At 36.0% G+C, this 21,690-nt stretch overlaps 1 protein-coding gene across 2 annotated transcripts in view; it reads left to right on the top strand.

Moving 5' to 3' along the window:
• The window catches only part of LOC144443360 (GPI ethanolamine phosphate transferase, stabilizing subunit-like), a 116,560-nt gene that overhangs the window by 34,123 nt on the left and 60,747 nt on the right, over positions 1 to 21,690 (top strand). For both annotated transcript variants that reach the window (XM_078132824.1, XM_078132825.1), the window contains exon 3: positions 7,642 to 7,758. In XM_078132824.1, the coding sequence (XP_077988950.1) occupies positions 7,642 to 7,758 (117 nt within the window). The remainder of the gene's footprint in view (positions 1 to 7,641; positions 7,759 to 21,690) is intronic.

Raw genomic sequence — 21,690 nt, 5'->3', positions numbered from 1 at the left:
AATTTTCCCCAATTTCTTGGTCAAGTTACTGACCATACATTCATGTAAATTAAAATTCAATATTTCATAATTATTGATATACTTGTAGATGAGACCATATCCCACCTGTTTTGGTGTAAAATGATCACTATCAAAACATTGTGTACAACTGTCTTATTACCAGAACAAAGAAACATGACCACATCACCGACGTATTACGTAAACTCCATTGGCTTCCAATAACCGAACAAATCAAATTCAAGATCCTACTCCTGACCTATCGTGTCCTCAACGGTACCGCCCCATCATATCTGTGTGATCTTCTCACTGTGTATAAACCAGCCCGCTGCCTTCGTTCTAGTAATCAACAACAACTAGTTGTACCGAGAGTTGCATCAAAGTTGTTTGGAAATCGCGCCTTCTACTACGCTGCACCGAAGCTTTGGAACAATCTCCCATGTCACATCATACAATGCACAGAAATTGACACTTTCAAACGCAAGTTGAAAACTCAGCTTTTCACCCAGATTTACAGTGTGTAATCTAAACTGAATTACTCTTACCAATCATTTATTTAGATTTAGTCGAAACCTCTTTAAATCATTTTAAATCATTGTAACGTTGCCATTTTTTTAAACTGCACTACTGCACAACTGCAGGGTATTTAAGTGATGAGCACTGACCACAAAATATTCTTTCTTTTTTCTTGGCCTTTACAACTCCTACAGTGAGACCTATCCTACAATGTTCTATAAATAAAGCTTCACATTGCATGTTATGGTTGACAACAAGATTGCATCTGCAGGCAATCATGCTGGAGAATCCATTGACATAAATTCGTAGATTCAATATTCACTATTTCAAAATGAAAATCTTGTTTACTTCATTCGATACTCCTACATGTTTCTGTTTGCTGAAAGCATGCATGAGAAGATCATCAATCAGACCAGGTCAGCTTCAACATCCGGGTGAAATCACCAGCTTTTTAGTCCCCTCTGGACAAAGCCCAGGACGGGGACTTATGGATTGGGTTCCGTCCGTCCATCCATCCATCCATCCATCCATCCATCCATCCATCCAGAGCCGTTTCTTGGAGATGTCTGGACCGATTTTTTCAAACTTGGTACAGGGGCAACACACAATAGCATACATATGCACATCAATTTGTTTCATGATACAATCCAATATGGCTGCCTGGCAGCCATTTTGTTTGAGAATTTTCCATGTCCAAAGCCAAAACTCAGACATGCTTGAACAGATCTCATTCAGAGTCGGTATTAGGACAGTGTTCTATGACATACATGTGCATATTCATTGTTGTCGTGATACAATCCAATATGGCCGCCTGGCAGCCATTTTTACCTTAGACATGTTCCGTAGGGTAATGGCCAGAACTGATTAGGATTTGGTAATAATCCGATAAATATTAATGACCAATTTGAGTAATTAATCGATCGAACGAGTATAAAGTTGGCATCAGACTCAGATTCAGATTCAGGTAGCGTTATCTTATGAACGCCAACTTTATACTCGTGGTCTACACTACTGAGAAAGACTCTGTTTTTAGGGGTTTCGTGCCAACCTTATTTTGTGTTTCCCTTGGATCTGCACTCTGCATTGGCTGCACAAACACAAGAAAAAAGAAGACTGAGGCAGGGTATTTAAGTGATTCAAACTCACCAGAAAATTTTTTTTTCTTGGCCTTAAAATAGGTTTACAATGAGCGTGGAGTTCACAAACAGGTGAAATATTTTTTATCGTTTCAATTTCGTCAAATATGGACTTCAAATTTCACACACTGATGCGCAGATGAATAAAGAGAAATTGTGTCTTTTAGATTTTCGATTAGAAGTTTAGGAAGTATTATATTCACCTCGAACCGTCTCCTTTTTACCGTGTTCTTTTCCGATTTCTCTCGATAACAAACTACCACTATTTGTTGCACGGCTTGTACATAATCATTTATCTAGTTCTGTATCTCAGGATATAAATACACTCTCACATATTTATCAAGTGTAATAATCTATAATTTATACCCAAATGTGTGTGGTCAAAATATGGAAAATAGACCAAGCCTCGTCTAGCTTACGAAGAAAATGTTGTGACATTGTATCAATAATGGTGACCTATACATTGACCTCTATATAATTGGTGTACAGTGAAGGCGCGCCACTCAACAAAATCTTGAGAATGTGTAAACTCGTGGTGGGACAGAAGGAAGTTCAACACGCACATACATGTACCATATCCCGGGTATGTAGGGGATCACGAAAGCCGAGTGAAGTCGAGGATGGCAAGCTTTCCTGTGCTGAGAATAGGAGGCGTGGCGGGCATTTGAACAACATTTTTGACAACTAACTTTCATTGGGACTTGACGATTCACAGATAAAGAGCTAAATTTCTTACATAAATCCTTACTGAAGGCTTTTAGTTTAAATCTGGTGTTTGCGATATTTCCATGTCCAAAGCCGTAACTCAGACATACTTGAACCATACCCAATCCATCCTTCATTGTTGAATGGATTATTCCATCACGTCATTTTGAAGAGTAGGCATGATCCATGTCCAACGAGGAGACACAACATGAGTAGGCATGTTCCATGTCCAACAAGCAGACACAACATATCTACATGTACATGCAAGTCTGTTTGATTTAGGTTCACAAGTGTTGTTGCATGATCAGAGTAGTGATATCAAGAAAATGACAACATAAACTGCCAGTTCCTTAAAACCCAATGATTTTCTTTTTTTTGGCCTTTAAAACTTTTTCTATGGTGAGTGCTATGCTACAACATTTTATAAAGCTTTACATTACATTTTGTGGTTGGCCAGGAGATCACTAACAGCAATGGGCGAATAGCAATCAATGAGAAGAACTAACTTATTGCATATGTTCTGTTGCATTCCAACCATAAACCATATTCTTAAATGGTGGCCGAGATCTCGCAAAATGCGAGAGTTTCCGCTTGGGGGTAAATGCTGAAAGGAAACCATTGTGTAACTTGTGTCACAGTATAGCGTGAGTTTTCGCTCAGAGCGTCTACATTCAGTATCGGTGGAAATGACCACGACCTGTCCTACATGTATGTATCATCTTGGAGTAATTATACTGTCTATATAATTACTCCAAGGTATCATATACCATGATCATCGATAAACACAACAAACTCAAATTGCAATTCAAATTGTAAAACGTTTTACTGTCTTTGCAAAACATAGTTTCAACTGGAAATTGTATTACCAGTTCTCATGCTTTTTAGCCTTCAAGTTGTTTCTGTCAATATTCCAGTCTACACATACTTTTCTTCAATACTTTCAACGGTTTATATTTACATCTTATGAAGACTTGTTCTTAGTTTGGATGTTTATTGTAGGAGCTGCGACGGGTTATTTTCGATTCTGCTGCCAGGTCCTCCACCTTCAAGACTGCTTTTGGATATCACCAGCATCACCTGTTGTCCGCGTTGTGCGAAGCGGTCAGTGTACCTGTGGACACTAGGACGATGATTAACTGTGACATTTGTTTCAAGAACATAACATAGCTGTTTATATTCGCGAGAATATAACCTTCCATAGATGGAAAGATCTGGAGCAAAACAATATTGAAATGATTGCATTTGAAATCGATTCTTCAAAGTCGAAACCTGTCATAGTTATTTTTATTTACAGGCCACCTAGTGATGATTTGAATACATGGGCAGCCAGCTTTAGTGAAAGTTTGACTATGATTGCCAGAGAAAATAAAGAGCATGTTATACTAGGTGACTTTAACATAGGCCTTAGGAGTAACGACAACCAGGTAACATGCTGGCTGGATTTCATGGAAAACGAGTACGATCTTACACAACTAATAACTGAACCCACAAGGGTTACATTGACTACAGATTCATTAACCCTCTGAACCCTGAGCCGGAGAGGGTATAAATTGGGTTTAAGTATCATGTACATGTAACATAACTCCTGGTGTCCAAACTGACCAAGGATGACCCAAGATAACTATATATTTATGGAATCTATAAATATCACAGTTTCCAAAAATATGCAAATTTTGGTCATGTGACCTCATTAAATATTCAAAATGGCCGCCCAATACAGTAAAGTTATGAAATATTTTTCACATTTTTATAATTTGTATTGGTGAAAGTACAAAATTCTCAGTTTTTTATAGCATTTTAGCCCTCAATGTTACCACCCTGTGGAATAATATAGAAAAATTACATTATATGTAAAGATTTATGTATGAAATTTTGAATTTCACCCCAGTAAACATGTGGTAACTCATTATTTTTGCATGCAATTCAAGGAGTGGAAGTATTATATTGCAGGATTGTTTGAGTCCAAACTGACCAATAATGATGTGGTGAAACCATATATTTTTGAACTGGTTATAAAAAAAGCATCCCACAAATATGCAAATACTGATCATGTGACCTCATATATTCAAAATGGCTGCCTTTACAATAAAATTATTGAACTCTCTGCCCATTTTTCAATTTGTATGGGTAAGAGTATAATATTTTCAATTTGTTATTGCATTTTAGCCCTCAAAGTTACAAGGCTGTGGAATAATATGGAAATATTACATCATGTGTAAATATTTAGGAGCAAAACTCTGATTTTCACCTATATCGTAACTTGGTACTCTTGAACAGTGATTCTGAGAGGGACAGTGCCATATTACAGGATCATTTGAGTCTAAACTGACCATATTTGACCATACATAACCAAGTATTTTTAGAATTACTAAAAGATAGCGGTCCCAAAAATATGCAAATATCAGTCACGTGACCTTATTAAATATTCAAAATGGCTGCCATTACAGTCAAGTTATGGAATTTTATGCCCATTTTTCAATTTGTATAAGTCAGAGTAAAATATTTTCAATTTTTATTGTAATTTTAGCCCTCAATGTTGCAAGGCTGTGGAATAATATGAAAATATGACATCAGATGCAAAGATTTGGGCCAACAATCTTTGGTTTTAGTCATTATGTACTAGGCAAACATACAGTAATTTGATATGTTCGGCATACCATTCAACAAGTGAAATAGTCATATTACATGGGTGCCAGAGTCCAAATTTACCATGTTTTACCATACATAACCAAGTATTTTTGGATACATACAAAGACAGTGGTCCTAAAAATATGCAAATTTTGGTCATGTGACCTCATTAATTATTCAAAATTTTTAGTATGGTCGTATTTTTTCTGTCACTTGCTGTTTGTATTTTGTCTGTTGGACGTTTTGTGTCGTTATTGCATTTTTTGCAATTTGTATGTAGTCCCATTTTCTGTGATTGTATTTTGATTGTTCTTTTTTGTTCTCGACACTCATGAAAAAAGGCTGTTACCTATGAGGCTATCGAGTTTAAATAAAGTTTATTATTATTATTATTATTATTATTATTATTATTATTATTATTATTATTATTACAAGTGAAGGGGTTTAAATAGTATATAATAATAAAGCATTGTGTGAGAGACAATTTAGAGGAATGGTGCCTTTTGGTCATATTGTCAATAAAATACAAAATACATTTTCCTTAGGAGGCAACATTTTGGGGCAATTTATGGCAATTACGATTTGGCAAAGGACAAAGGGCCACATTTTATATATATTTGTGCCTCATGTGTATGGTACAGGACGGACTGTCAGTGTGACATTTTGCTTCTTATCTTCAAGATGTTTTAAGAAAATGAAAATAATCGTTGTCTGATCAACAGAATTTCTCTTCCACTGAAGTTTAGACAACATTTAGTTGTATTCTCATGTAAACGTCGTTGATCATGCATGATATGTCACACTGACCTCGTTTCCTTCGACGTCTTTATGAAACTAGGTCAAGGGTCAAATTTCAGCGAGAACAAACACTTTCGCTACATTGCTAGTCTTGTTTTGCCGCGTAATCATCAAATATTTTCCAGATAATTATGAATAAATTTCTTATTTTACACTTTGGGCTTTTTAGTTTTGTCTGATAACCAGCCACCTTGAATACTATGTACTCACTTTATTTCACTTTCTCTTGATTGGGTTCATTGCCATCCACACAGTGACACGAAGCAGTTTCATTAGCTCCATCTACACATAGGTCGTCCTACCTGAGGCAGTCCCAAGTCCTACCTGAGGTAGGATAGATTTGTGTCTACACGTAGGAAGGTTACAGCGTGGATGTTGCACCTTCCATCCTGACAGTCATAGGACGAAGTCAGGAGGGTTTCAGGAAACCTCTCAAAGGTGTCCTAAGTCAGGACACTTTCAGGACAGGTTCAGGACGCGTTTGCGTCTACAAGGGCTTCAAACTATCCTGAATCCTACCTCAGGTAGGATTTTTAGTGCCGTGTAGACGGGGCTAGTGTCTTTCAAAAACGTACCCGTCCCGTTCGTACTGAAGACTTACTGTACGTGTGGCGTGGTGTATAGTCTACGACTATATTTGCCTTGTATTACTATTAGTTGTAAAATGAAATAAAATTTGAACATGCTGAACAGAACTTTGGCCAGGCATGTCTTATTTTTGTTTTATTTATTTATTTTTTTGTTTTGACGTAACTGTACTGTGTTGTGTCTATATGAAACTGTGTTTGCCATGATCCAGGTAGACACAACAATGGCAACACTGAATTGCAACATCAGTACAGCGTTGCGTCTTTTTATGTTGATTTCGACAATGATTCATGCTATGTATCAAAATAAAAGCAATCGACTTTCCGTAGTCTGTTTGAAAGCAAAACAGACAATCGAACTACGCATTATTGTTCAAAAACAAAAACAAAACAAAATATTATCATGAAGCTGACTTGCCTTCTTTATATCAGTTCAAACACAATTTTCGATTTCACTTTGATCATGAGCCACAACCGGGGAACTCCTAAATCGGTCAGGGAACTCAGTTATATTTACATGCTTACTGGCTCAGTAAAGGTTATTATTGTGATGGGCAAGTATAGTGTGTATACTAGTATTTTTTTAGAGTGTTGTGTTTTTTGGTTCATTGTGCACGATTGAAATAGAAACAGGTGAAATGCACATAAAATCGTAAGTGCTAATTCGTATTGGGGAAGGAAACGAGGTCAAGTCAAGTAATCTTTCAAAAAACTACCCGAAACAGTGTGTCATGGTGCCGTATATCGTCTACCACTGTTTTTGTCTCCTAAAATAAAATATAATTTGAACATGCTGAAGAGAACTATGGCTAGGCATGTCTTACAGTGCAATTTTTTGTTTCATTTATTTAATATTCATTTTGTTTTGATTTTTGACGTGGGAGCGTGAGGTATTCACTACACTGTGCGTTTGTGCTATGTCCATAATAAAGAATTTTTCAAAATTCAAGGGGGGTGGAGGGGGGTGTCATCACACAGGATCACACACAGGCATTATTGAAAGTGATAGAGAAATTGACAATGCCAAAAGTACTACACTTTATTTGATAACAATGATACAATTCCTCTACATCCTCAAGAGAAGGGCAGGTTACTTTGAGAGTGGCAGGACAAGTTACAGAGAATGTGTTTGTTTTAAATAGCACCCCCCCCCCCAAAAAAAAAAAAAAATACTGTGGAATTTGTTTGTTGCCACGCTCCCCCCCCCATTTAAATCTGTACACTCCCTAACAAAAGGTAAGTATTAACTTGAAATTTACCATCTCCCTTTTCAGATCTGTTGAAGAAACTTTCATGTTGTCAGTTGTACTTGCTACTTTAACAGTATTACCATGTCTAGGCATTCTTCATCTAAATGGAGAAGAATGGTTCCATCTCTTTTTATCAAACAGGTAAGTACAAAGACATACTCATACTGTTTTGAAAACTGGTTTAAGAGGTTGATATTTTTATATAGCAACCCCGTACTAGGGGGATATTTTAGGGAAAGGGAAATATATACAACCACATATTCTCCCGACAGAATAGCAAAAATATATGGTGGCCTATAGGTGACAAAGGTACTATAAATTTGGGGATAAATAATATTATATTTTTGAGAGGAAAATATTTAATACAAGAATAAAACTTTCTTTCATAGGACAAGACATTTTTTAGCACAACAGAACGGATAAGGTTCAGTAGTGCTATAGGCATGGCAAAGTGTGTGTGTGTGACCGATTGCCATGATATTTGGTGGGTGTCTTACCATGGGTGTCTAGTTAGAAAATTGTTCAAATCAAAATAATCTACCACCAGTGTGTGTTTGGGTCAAAAATATGATTTTTGGTCAAAAAACTCAAAAACTACTGGGCAGATTGGTTTGAAATTTGGTGGGAACATTTTCAGGGGTGTTTAGATTTGCAATTGTTCATGTCATGATGATTCCATCAGTGATATGCAAATTAGGAAATTTGGGCTAAAAGTGTGTCTTTTTGGTCAAAAATCTTTTATCCAAAACTACTGAGCAGATTGGGATGAAATTTAATGGGTATGCATCTGGGGGTGTATAGATTAAGTGATATTAAGCATGTAATGATCTCATCAGTGATATGCACATTAGGTATTCACCAGATTCAAAGTGAATGCCTCCTGTACGGGAATCACTAATTATGCAAATTACTCATTAAAACTCAAAAAAATGTGGTAACAGGCTTTTTTTTTGGACAAGTGTTCTTTCTTAGGTTAATGTATATGCCAAATTATACAGAATTTTGAGAGTTCCTGACACTGCTTAATAAAACTCTTAATATAGTTCATTATTCAAATTACTCATTAAAGGTAAAAGTTGTATCAAGAAATGTCCAAGGACAGGTATGTATTTATTATGGTTGATATATTTACCATATTATATGAAATTTGAAGCTTGCATTTTTAAGAGACAGCCTAGTTACCTAAAATCATTAATTGTGCAATTTTTTTAATTAATCCGTAAGCTATATCAACAACAAATTTTATATTACATACCTGCTTCATTGTTGTTACGTATGTATTAAATGATATTGAAATTCACGTATGCATTCTTAGGGTAGGAGGTGTCAAATTTGAATTACGTCAATGACACAACTTTTGCCGCAGACTGAAACTTGCGCTCTTGTCAACATTCGAACGCGAAACAAACCCAAAAGTGTTTTGAAGTGAAGTGAAGTCTTAGATGTTTTTTGAGCACTGTACGTACTCTTTGAGATTTAGGTGGTGAACAGAAGGAGTTTCAGAAGTCCTTGTGAAGAAAATTAGCTCTACTACCATGGTTGACTTAAAAATGAAGTTTTTAGAAATTTTAGACTTGATGAAATGTATCATCAACCACACTCCTTAGGCTATTGCTGGTCTGGAAATGTGGCCCACAAACCATTCACACCTTTATCTCTACAGAGGAATTTATACTGTCATGAATGTAATTTTAATACCAGTGACGGGTTTTGTCAGTTTGGGTTTTTTGACGTGGGAAGGTGACATATTGATCACTATAAAATTATCATATGACCACACCCATAGCAACAACCAAATAATCATGTATATGTATATTGCAAAGATAACAGGAATTGAAAGACAAATGAATAAACATTCAAAAAATCTATGCAAGTGTGCATAGCAACAAGACCACACCCATAGCAACACCCAAATGATCACAGATATTGCGAAGATAACAACAGGGATTAATAGACAATTGAATAAACAGTCAAAAAATGTATGTAACTTTGCCTAGCAACAAGACCACACCCATAGCAACAGCCAAATAATCATGTATATATTGCAAAGATAACAGGAATTAAAAGACAAATGAATAAACATTCAATAAATGTATGCAAATGTGCCTAGCAACAAGACCATGCCCATAGCAACAGCCAAAAGATCACATATATTGGAAAGATAAAAGCTCGCGCAGTGGCAGCAAAGCTACCACGTAGCGGCTCAATGACTAGGACGCATGTGCGTCGTATATACTATGCGATAAAAAACTGGTGGTTCTCCAAGGGATGCATTGCAGTGCAGTGACTACGCATGCGCCTTACATATACTATGTGAATTCTCCACGCACTACCGTACTCCGGTTGTCATATAGGCGACATAACATCATGCATTGCAATATTGTAACAGTAGGAATGTTGGTATGATTATCGTAACATTGTACCCCTATAATTTATTCAACTATTTGAAAGGTTGATGAATGGTATGCGATACTGAACACTGATGACACAGCGCAGTTGAATTTCCACGTTGTGGAAATGCGGTTTTGACATTTATATTGTCGATAATTGAATTTTTTTTTTACATGTTCAACAAATAATAACTACTTTCATATGTTTGTTGGTACAGTAACATTTCTAAGTTGAATTGAGAAATCGCGATTTTCGGCAACATGTCAACAAAACATTTCTCCAGAGACCAATGTTGGTGGAGGGTCTATGATAGGTTAGCTGATTAAAAATGAACAATATTAATCTAATGGCTATGATGTGTTTTGAAACCAACAACTGCATCGAGTGTTGATTTTCTTTAAAATGTTTTGTGACGAGTTGTGAGAGCCGTCCATGTCAGAGAATTAGTTGTCATTCAATAAAATACATTTTGATGGTCAACACCCCTGGAAAATGACCCAAATCAAGTGTCCGAACCCTGGCCTAGGCAGCCAGTCCCAAATGAATCTACCCTGCACAAGATTATGGGCTTTGCCTAGTTTATGATATTATCAGGAATTCATACACAAGTGAACAAAAACATTCAAAAATGTATGCAAATATATCTAGCAACATGACCACGCCCATACATGTAGCAACAGCCAAATGATCACGTATATTGCAAAGATAGCAACATGGTTGGATAGGCAACTGGACAGTCATTCAGCCAATGAACACCTATTGTTAGCATGGACTATTATGGATAAACATTTTTAAAAACTACAACTAACGCCATTGGCGGTATTTTTGTTCCAAAATATTGAAATTTTGATGGGGTGGGAGAGTCACAGTTGTGAATATTATGAGCATTTTGGCATTTGGAGAAAAGAAATTTAGCATACATATGTGTACTGATAGATATATCCCTTGGTGCCTGTGTGTTCCAATATTGCACAATTTCATGTGATTTTTGTTCCAAAATGTTGAAATTTTGATGGGGTGGCGAGGCACATTTTTTACTGGCATTTTCAAGTTAGCATACACACAATAATTTTTGTTGTATAATTATGAACATTATACATATGTGCAAAGATAAACAAGCTCATTTTAATTTTGTCAAAATTCAACAAAATTTCATACGATATTTCTGTCATGGGGTTTGGAGTGACAACTTCAATTCTAGAATTTAAACAGACGTGGTGACCCCATATTTTTTGTAATTGATAAATAGCTGGAATAATACAATGTACACTTACAGCATATTGAAAAAATCTATCATAGACTTTTATCCATTTTTGCAATTGTGTTATGTTTTTCTTAAAAAATAGTAAAGCAGCTTGGAGATATTTTATGAAATAATGAATATAAATTACACTAGACCTACTTTACATTGCACTTAAATACATAAGTTCGTTTGGTGTTCTGGGGATAATCTTTAACTGTCAAAAATCATGTTGTAGTTAACACAGGACGTTCTTGGTACTCACTAAAATCTCACTTCAGACCCACTATAAAAATGTGATGTTTTCAGATAACATGTAACTTGTGATTAATTCTATATTGTCGTGCAATTTGGAGTGACAGTGAACCAGAATTAAGACAACTTGTGTAAGGAAGGCATGCGGTTGAAGTTATGCAAGAGCAGTCTAACTGCGGACTGTGAATCAACCAAATTTTGTTTATTGGCCGACAGTTCACATGCAAAGTTAAACGACATGAACGTGTCTTGCCATTTCCAAAATGCAAATATTTGGCAAGTAAAAATAATTAAAATAATCACAACTTTAATTTGGCTTCAGACTTTGCATTATGTTTTGCGTATCTTTCCCCGTTTTACATGTAAATCCGAAAAGGTTCTCTCGTCATGTCATCAGTGATCATACCGCGAGGGGCTGCTTTGAGTACGAGCGAAGTGAGGCATGTTGAGGTATTTTGTTGAGAATTATAAATATTGCGAAATGTCAAGTACAAGGTTTAAATACAATGGAATGATGAAAAAAAAATGGCCGAGTCTGCTGACAGGCGCCGCGCCGGTCACAAGAAACACTGTAAATTCCATCTTTCTTAGTTTCCGTACGGCGACAACCCCAGGTACCCGGATGCACGAGGTACTAACCCGGAAGCAAGTCGTTGTCAGCCATCCGTTACAGTGGTAACATCGTCCGAGAAATCGCTGCGTTCAGAGTGTCATTATTCACAGAATTGTTGTTTTCGAGTGAAAACGCGTCTTGAATTGTATAAATCTAACAAATGAATGTCAAGTTATATTTTGAAAGTTGTATCGCTAGGTTGAGACGATTTTCTCACGTACTATCGAGGCTTACTTGGACTTGGACCTTACTCCAGTTCATCAGGAAGTTTAGCCAGTCCAATAATTCTTTCTGGTTTAGTTTACAACACTTTTGATCACGCAGATTTTGTTGTTGTGATGAAAAGAAATTAAAAAAAAAAGATCACTTCAACCATTTCGTTGTGTTTTCTTTATGAAAGGTAATAGAACATGAACGAGTGTTACCACTGTAACGTATGGCTGCCAGAATGACTATCTTTCGGGTACTTGGCGGGGATTGTCGCCGTCCGGAAACTAAGATGGCGATTAATACATTTCTTCCCTATATATATCTACTACAACTTGTACAAGTTGAATGTTGTTGACTTGGTAAATTTGTTAGAAAATTGAAATTCAAATTGCCTCAACATTATTTTAGATCCCTAGTTTATTTCATTCATCATTAAAATTTCCCAGGGTTAAAGCTGTAAGACACTGGAATTATTTATAGCCAACCTCAAAATCTTCTCTTTTTTTTCTTTTTCTTGTGTGCATTTCCCAGTCATTTTTTTTCTGAGATTTTGTGCAATTTTTCATAACAGTAGATTTTTGTTATAAAATGGTGACTATGGTATAAAAGTACAATACATTACCAACTTCTGTGTAAAATGTGTTTTACATGAGACATCATATGAACCACTAACCACTTTATTGCATCGTTAAAACAAAACTGCATAGTGAAGAGCTGAAGAACTGAACCACTTCTACGTGTCACCAAAATAAAAAATAAAATGAAAAAAAAACAGCGGAGCTATTCTGACCGATAGGTCGCTTGTTGAATTTAACACCTCCCCCTTAAGATATATCCTAATTACCGAAAATCATTAATTATGCAAATTATTCATTAACACTGTGAGGTACATTAACAAACTTTATATAGGGTGTATAGGCTTTGTTATGTTTAATGTATGAAGTAAATTATATTGAAAGTAAAGTATGCAGTCTTGAGATATAGCCTAATTACCGAAAATAATTAATTATGAAAATTACTCACTAAATAGACCACGTTCAATGTCCCTTGTTGATATTGGTTTGCAGTTAAGAAAGTAATGATTATACACATCCATAACTATACATTTTCTGAAAGCTCTTGATCCACTCTTTACAATGAAATTAGTAAAATTTGGTTTTATGTACTTTCGGTCACGTGACCTCTACATATGTGATAATTTGCATTTTTGGTTCAACAAAAATTAGCTCCTTCAAATTTCGACCAACAATAGAAAACAATGCACAGTGTTTATCACCACGTCATTGGCTACAAAACTGTGTCTCAGATTTTTCCTATCTGTTTTTGTTACGAAGATATATAAATAATAAAAAATAGTGTCCAAATAAACCATGTTTGTCTCATTTAAATCCGTCTTACTTTCGAGAAAAAGACGCAATCAGAAATCTGAGACACAGTTTTGTAGCCACCAACGTGGTGAACAAGAACCTTCTTTGTTTGATATTGCTGGGTACTCTTTGATGTTGCTAATTTCCACAGAGAAACGCAATTCTTTACAAATGTAAACTTGAGAAAAAACAAAAACATGTGTTGTGAGTTGAATCAAACAAAAAACGTTTTACACATTCCTTACAGAAAAGTTGTGTCACATTCCTTTATCACTTTATCATTTTCGAAAATTTGTTTTTTTTCCATGTTATGTCCATTCTATTGGCCAAAAAATATGAAATCTTTCAGTTCAAATGTAGCCAACACCAACTTTTCGACATGCGATTTTGGCTATTCGGGTTAAAAATTAACTTCCTCATTTGCATATGTTTGTGAACAAATTGAGGGCGGAGCCTACTTCCTTTTATGGAAAGCAGAGTGTCAAGCTACATTTTAATGGTCTGAGGTTTTACGTAGTGGTTTCCGGTGAGAGAGTAAATGTTCCCTGGGTTCCCGTTCAATTTAGAGGAGTTCCCCGCTTGTGTGAACATGAAACGACAGAAAATATACCAAATTCTTTGAAAGTGGTGTTTTAACTAATAAAGAGTTAGCTTCATAAAACATCTTTAGTATGATGGTATTTTATTGGAGTAACAATGCATAGTCCGGTTGCGATTGTACATGTAGTACATTGTACTATGTTTTGTTTTGAAGCATCGTACTCAGAGTCGATTGTTTTTATTTCGATACATAACATGTATCTGTGTCGAAATCAACGTCAAAAGACGCACCACTATTGTTGCAATTTCTGTTGCCATTGTTGTGTCTACCAGGAAAATTACTTAGCATTCGATACTGACGTACCGATGGAAAATCTGTATAGCGCCATTGAAAATCGCAGATTTTTGAGGACATGTATCCGTAAAACAGATTATTTTCGTTTCGATCAGAATTCAATTATTGGGAATGAAAATGTACCACATGGTTCGTTTCTGTGACATTTTATTTAGTGTCACCTAAGTGAAGTAGTGTCAATGAACAACACGAGACGATATATGGCATGGACGACATGGAAACGATCTGTTGATCGGTACTAGATAACAGGAGAGATACGAATGGTGAGTTATTTTTTTTATTACAAAATAGCTATGCACGTGGTTCATGAAAAGATAACTTCCAAATCGTTGGTTTTGACTTCACTCGCTGAAATATAATCACTACTACTGTACCGCAAGGGCGAGTATAAAGTGTGCAAATGGTTGTAAAGCCATGTGCATTCGTTTTTGTTTTTTATTCCTTCCCGTACCTCAAAATTGAGAAGTGCTACATTCATTTGGGTTGCATACGATGATAGCTGAGATGGTTGGAAGTTATTTCCCCAAAAAGTTAATTTTGTAATTTTTTCTAGTTTTTGCGTGGACTCGAACCATAAGCAAAATCAAACACTTCGATAGACATATGCACTCTGTTATGTTTAATGTATGTAGTAATTTGCATTGAAATTGAAGTATGTAGTCTAAAGATATGGCCTATCAGTAATTACCGAAAGTTATTAATTATCCAAATTATTCATTAACACTGTAAAGTACATCAACAAACTTTAAGACATAAATAAGTGATTTGTTATGGTTAACGTAATGTATGTACTGAATTTTATTGAATTTAATGTATGCAGTCTTAAAGAGCCTACAAAATGCAATTTTACAATTTGAAATTCTCTTAGAATGATAGGTGTTTTTGTAATAGGAAATGTGCATTTACTTTATGCATATTACTTTTAGATAATTAATAATCGACGATTATTCTACCATAGAATGCAGCCTACGCCAGGCTGATACACTTTGGCTATTTTCAGAAATTACAAATGTACGTCACAAGTAGAACAAAGTCACGTGACATTGTTGTGGTCGGCCATGCAATGAGTAGGGTCCAACAGCATACCTCTAGGCTCAGGACACTCCTCCAGGCTGGGCACCTCCTAGCTCAGGCCGCATACACATATTGTTTGTGCATGTGCAGTGACAGGTAAACGTAGATGGTATTCTCCATGTGCGAAGGGAAGTACACCACTACAAGATCAGTCTGATCATTGAAGATAGATGTTGGTGCAGTGTATGTTATTGTGCTAATGTAATATGGTATTGTAAGTAGCTCCAGCTTGGGGACGGTCTCGATAGATGTTATTGTGCTAGTGTAATATGGTAGTGTAAGTAGCCCTAGGCTGGGGACGGTCTCGGGAAATGTTATTGTGCTAGTGTAATATGGTAGTGTAAGTAGCCCAAGGCTGGGGACTGTCTCGGGAAATGTTATTGTGCTGGTGTAATATGGTAGTGTAAGTAGCCCAAGGCTGGGGACTGTCTCGGGAAATGTTATTGTGCTAGTCACTAGTGTAATATGATAGTGTAAGTAGCTCCAGCTTGGGGACGGTCTCGGTAGATGTTATTGTGCTAGTGTAATATGGTAGTGTAAGTAGCCCTAGGCTGGGGACGGTCTCGGGAAATGTTATTGTGCTAGTGTAATATGGTAGTGTAAGTAGCCCAAGGCTGGGGACGGTCTCGGGAAATGTTATTGTGCTGGTGTAATATGGTATTGTAAGTACATGTAGCGCCAGGCTGGGGATGGTCCCAGAACATGGTTTTATAATAGTCTAATATCATATTCTAAGTAAGTCCAGGCTGGGGTCGGTCTCGGTAAATGTTATTGTGTTAGTCTAATATGGTAGTGTAAGTAGCTCCAGGCTGGCGACAGTCTCGGAAAATGATATTGTGCTAGACTAGTGTAATATCGTATTGTAAGTAGCTCCAGGCTGGGGACGGTCTCAGAAAATGTTAATGTAATAGTCTAATATCATATTATAAGTATCTCAAGGCTGGGGACAGTCTTAGAAAATGTTCATTCATTTCAATACATCTCAACTAGGCTATCCCAATACCAGGTCTTGATTCTCATCTAACTTTGACACCATAATTTTTCCACACAGTCAGTCACTCACTCCTATTTCAATCGGTTTGTGCGTTTATGGAATCAGCTACATTTCAACATCAAATAGACAGACAATGATTTAGCATTCCGTCATTGTCGAATGTAAGAATTTATAATAATTATGATCTTAGCAAGTATTTATGCATGTTTTCTAAATAAATTTGTAATCTATTTTAGTTTTATTTCACATTTTAATTTTAATTTCAATCAAGTTTTGCTGTTGTGGGATACTCGTCTGGTACCTGATACCTGGTTATCCTAACAAAATAATGTCAGCCTCATTGATCTGTTTCAATTTACTCTGTATTGTACTTGTCAATTTTTTGTGTATACCCAGTGATGAGGCATAATAAATAAAAACAAAATATAAATAATGGTGATATCATAGAGTATAGCAGTTAGTTTTATAAGTAGCCATGAGTTATTACTTTAGATGTATTAACAGTGTTCTTTGAGCTGTATTCAAGGGACCTCCTTGAAGTTTATAAGAATATTAATGCCCCCCCCCCCCCTCTAAACTTTTAGGTGGTTATGTACACAGTGTATTTATGAGCCCTCCACTTGGAACATGGGCCTACTTCGAATGAGATCACATTAAATGTCACATAATTTGTATTTATGAGCTAATTTTCAGTTTGAAAGGACACATAGCGGAATGGTGACAGTATTGTGCACATAAGGGCTTTTTGTGCTTTTACAAGCTTACATGTAGTTATTATAATAATTGTAATTTATTAGAGGGAATGCAGTACACTCGATCTTTAATCAGTAATTCACTTACTTCAGGATCATTTGAAATGTTTCCATCAGTTGACACTTTTTGCAAAATATTCTGTATTTCTAGTTTACCCATACCATCAAAGACAGGAGAAGAAAACATCTGTTCATTCACTTTAATTGTAGATACTGTTAGGGATAATGTCACCAATGTCATCAGCATCTGGAATAACTAATTCACCTTGACAATAAGAAAATTCATTACATTCTGTTTGTTTTGTTAGAGAAAACACAATCTATGACTTCTGTCTCTGAATGAAGCTCCTCGAGTTCCATAGGAGGGGGTAGGTTATTACCATAGATGATACTTCCCAATGATGTCTTTCAGGTCATCTATTTCTCAGACAACCTGAAAAAGAAAATGTATAGAATATATAGAAATACAGTGAACACACACACCACATATTTAACCACTGAATACATAAAATATGTCAACTAATATAACAAGCGACCTATCGGTCAGAATAGCTCCGCTGTTCTTTTTATTTTTAGCACAACTGAACTTGTTCAGTAGTGCTATAGGGATCGCCCGGCGTCTGTCTGTCTGTGTGTGTGTGTGTGTGTAAACAACTTAAAGTCAAAAACCACTGAACCGATTGCCACGATATTTGGTGGGTCCATTACTTTGGGTGTCTAGTTGGGAAATTGTTCAAATCAAAATGATCGCATCACAGGTGTGTGATTTGGGTCAAAAAATGTGATTTTTGGTCAAAAAACTTAAACTCAGAAACTACTGGGCAGATTGGTGCGAAATTTGGTGGGAACATTCTTAAGGGGGTGTAAAGTAAGATTTGTTCATGACGGGATGATTCCATCAGTGATATGCAAATTAGGGCTAAAAATGTGTCTTTTTGGTTAAAAATCTATAATTCTAAAACTACTGAGCAGATTGGGCTGCAATTTAATGGGAATGTATCTAGGGATGTATGGACGAAGAAATATTAAGCATACCATGATTCCATGAGTGATATGCAAATTAGGTGTAAAAATGTTCATTTTTGGTCAAAAACTTATATCTCAAAAAGTACTTGGTCAATTAGTCTGAAACTTGGCGAGATGTTTCTGAAACTGTTATTCTGCAGATTTTCTTAAAAACATTTTGACAAAATTGGCCCTAGCGACCATGACCACGCCCTTTAGCAACAACCAAATGGCAGTATATTTTGGTCAAATAACAACATCATCTGGTAAGCAAGTGAGTAAACATTCAAAAAATGTATGCAAATACCCTAGCAACCATGACCACGCCCATAGCAACAGCCAAACGGTGGTGTATTTCACAAAGATAACAACAGGGTTTAATAGATAATTGAATAAACATCCAAAAAACGTATGTAAATTTGCATAGCAACAAGACCACGCCCATAACAACAGCCAAATAATCATGTATATTGCAAAGATAACAACAGGAATAGAAAGACAGATGAATAAACATTCAAAAAATGTATGCAAATACCCTAGTAACCATGACCACGCCCATAGCAACAGCCAAACGGTGGTGTATTTCACAAAGATAACAACAGGGTTTAATAGACAATTGAATAAACATTCAAAAAATGTATGTAAATTTTCCTAGCAACAAGACCACGTCCATAGCAACAGCCAAATGATCACGTATATTGCAAAGACAATATCAGGAATTCATACACAAGTGAACAAAAACATACACAAATGTATGCAAATATATCTAACAACATGACCACGCCCATAGCAACAGCCAAATGATAGCATTTATCGTAAAGATAGCAACGTGGTTGGATAGGCAACTGGATAGTTATTCAGCAAATAAACACCTATTGTTAGCATTGACTAGCATATGGATAAACATTTTTAAAAACTACAGTTGTGCTACAACGCCATTGGCGGTATTTTTTATTTTGGTAACATATAGAAGTGGTTCAGTTGTTCAGCCCTTCACTATGCAGTTTTGTTTTAGTGATGTAATAAAGTGGTTAGTGGTTTCATATGATGTCTCACTATAAAACACATTTTACACAGAAAGTTGGTAAGATATTGTACTTTTATACCATAGTCACCATTTTATAAAAAAAATCTACTGTTATGAAAAATTACACAAAATCTCAGAAAAATAATGACTGGGAAATGCACACAAGAAAAAGAAATAAAGGATTTTTGAGGTTGGCTATAAATAATTCCAGTGTCTTACAACTTTAACCCTGGAAAATTTTAATGATGAATGAAATAAACTAGGGATCTAAAATAATGTTGAGGCAATTCGAATTTCAATTTCTAACAAATTTACCAAGTCAACAACTTGAACATTCAACTTGTAGTAGACATAACATCGACTGTCAGCAGACTCGGTCAATTTTTTTTTCATCATTCCATTGTATTTAAACCTTGTACTTGACATTTCGCAATATTTATAATTCTCAACAAAATACCTCAACATGCCTCCTCTCGCTCATACTCAAAGAAGTCCCGGTATGATCACTGACATAACCAGAGAGAACCTTTTCGGATTTACATGTCAAAGGAGGAAAGATATGAAAAACATAATGCAAAGTCTGAAGCCAAATTAAAGTTGTAATTATTTTAACTATTTTTACTTGCCAAATAATTGCATTTTGGAAATGGTAAGACACGTTCATGTCGTTTACATGTAAACTGTCGGCCAATATAAACAAAGTTTGGTCGATTCACACAGTCCGCAGTGAGACTGCTCTTGCATAACTTCAACCGCATGCCTTGGCATGCCTTCCTTACGCGAGTTGTCTTCATTCTGGTTCACCGTCACTCCAAATTGCACAACAATATAGAATTAATCACAAGTTACATGTTATCTGAAATTGATCAACTTGGCATGAACAAATCTGAATAGCCTCCCCCCAGGGAACATGCACACCAAATATCGAAGTATTCTGACTTACTTTTGGAGAAGATGATGAAAATAAAAAAAGTTGACGGACACCTATGATTCACTTATACTCTATACTCTATACCAACCTATACCTAAAGCTACGCTTTCAGCTTTCATTGACAGCGGAGCTAACAAATTGAAACACACATAAAACTCAGAGCCTTATATCTCTGAAGTCAGTCCATTACCTGGAAATCTGATTTTATTGATCATGATGTAATACAAGTTTCTCAAGTCACAGTTGTCAATACCATGGCAGTTTTGCAAGTGACTTCCAGTTATTAGTCACACAAGTGATAGTGAAGTGTAAAACATAAATAACCTTTTATTTGGAAACAAAAGTGATGACCGATAATTGCAAGTTATTCTCAATGACATCACACTTTTCCAAAATACCAAGAGTTTAAAGGGCCACTGCAATTCTATTTCTTTCTTTCCGCTAGTATGTTCATACTGCCCCCTAATAAAAGGAATGTATGATTAAATGTTGATTTACTACATGGGTCATATAGAAATGGGAGGGGGAAAATCTGTACCTCCTAGCCTGCTTCCTTCGACTTTTTTCGTGTTTCCGGAATATGCCGAGCACTCATGTGTTAACAAAGCCAAAAGTGTTGTTTACATTTGTAATATTATGTCATCCTTGAGGCCAACCTGGTCTTGGTGTTGTTAGCCAAGCGGTTCACTTTGGCAGTACCGTTATCGCGTTAGTCGACAATGGTTCGATGTTGTGTTTTTGGAGGCTGCAGAAACACAAAGATGGATATAAACTTATAATTTTAGTCTTCAAAGTTTTGTGTTGTTTCGAGCATTATGAACCTATTTTGTTAGCCACAGTAAATTCAACACAGGTCAGATTGAAATCTGTACGAAATATAGACCACATAAGGTAGAGACACCAAATTTGGCACAGATAATGAATATAAACTAAAATTTTAGTCCTGAAAATCTTGTGTTGTTTCAAGCATCGCAACGCACCTTGCCGGCAGGACAAAGTTCGACACAGACACAACACATCTACAATCATTAGCATCGACCATAATTTGACTTGCAAATTTAACATTTATTCAATATAAATACGCAAAACGCAAGAAATTACACTATTAACCCAGACTTAATTCAGAAAAGTCCCAAACCTGAATGTCAATATACTAGTACCAGACAGGACAGGACACTATAGAAGGCAACTTTAATGCCAATTCTTGTTTAAAAGTCTGTCTTGATCTTGTGTAGGTGGCCTGTTAAGATCATCATCGCCGGAACCACCCGTCGAACTTTCACTTGTACCGTCCAGTTCAAAGGAATAGGGATCAATAA

Source organism: Glandiceps talaboti, chromosome 12, assembly GCF_964340395.1.
Source record: "Glandiceps talaboti chromosome 12, keGlaTala1.1, whole genome shotgun sequence".
NCBI lineage: Eukaryota > Metazoa > Hemichordata > Enteropneusta > Spengelidae > Glandiceps > Glandiceps talaboti.
Note: the sequence above shows the minus strand (reverse complement) of the source record. Positions and strands in the feature narration are given on the sequence as shown.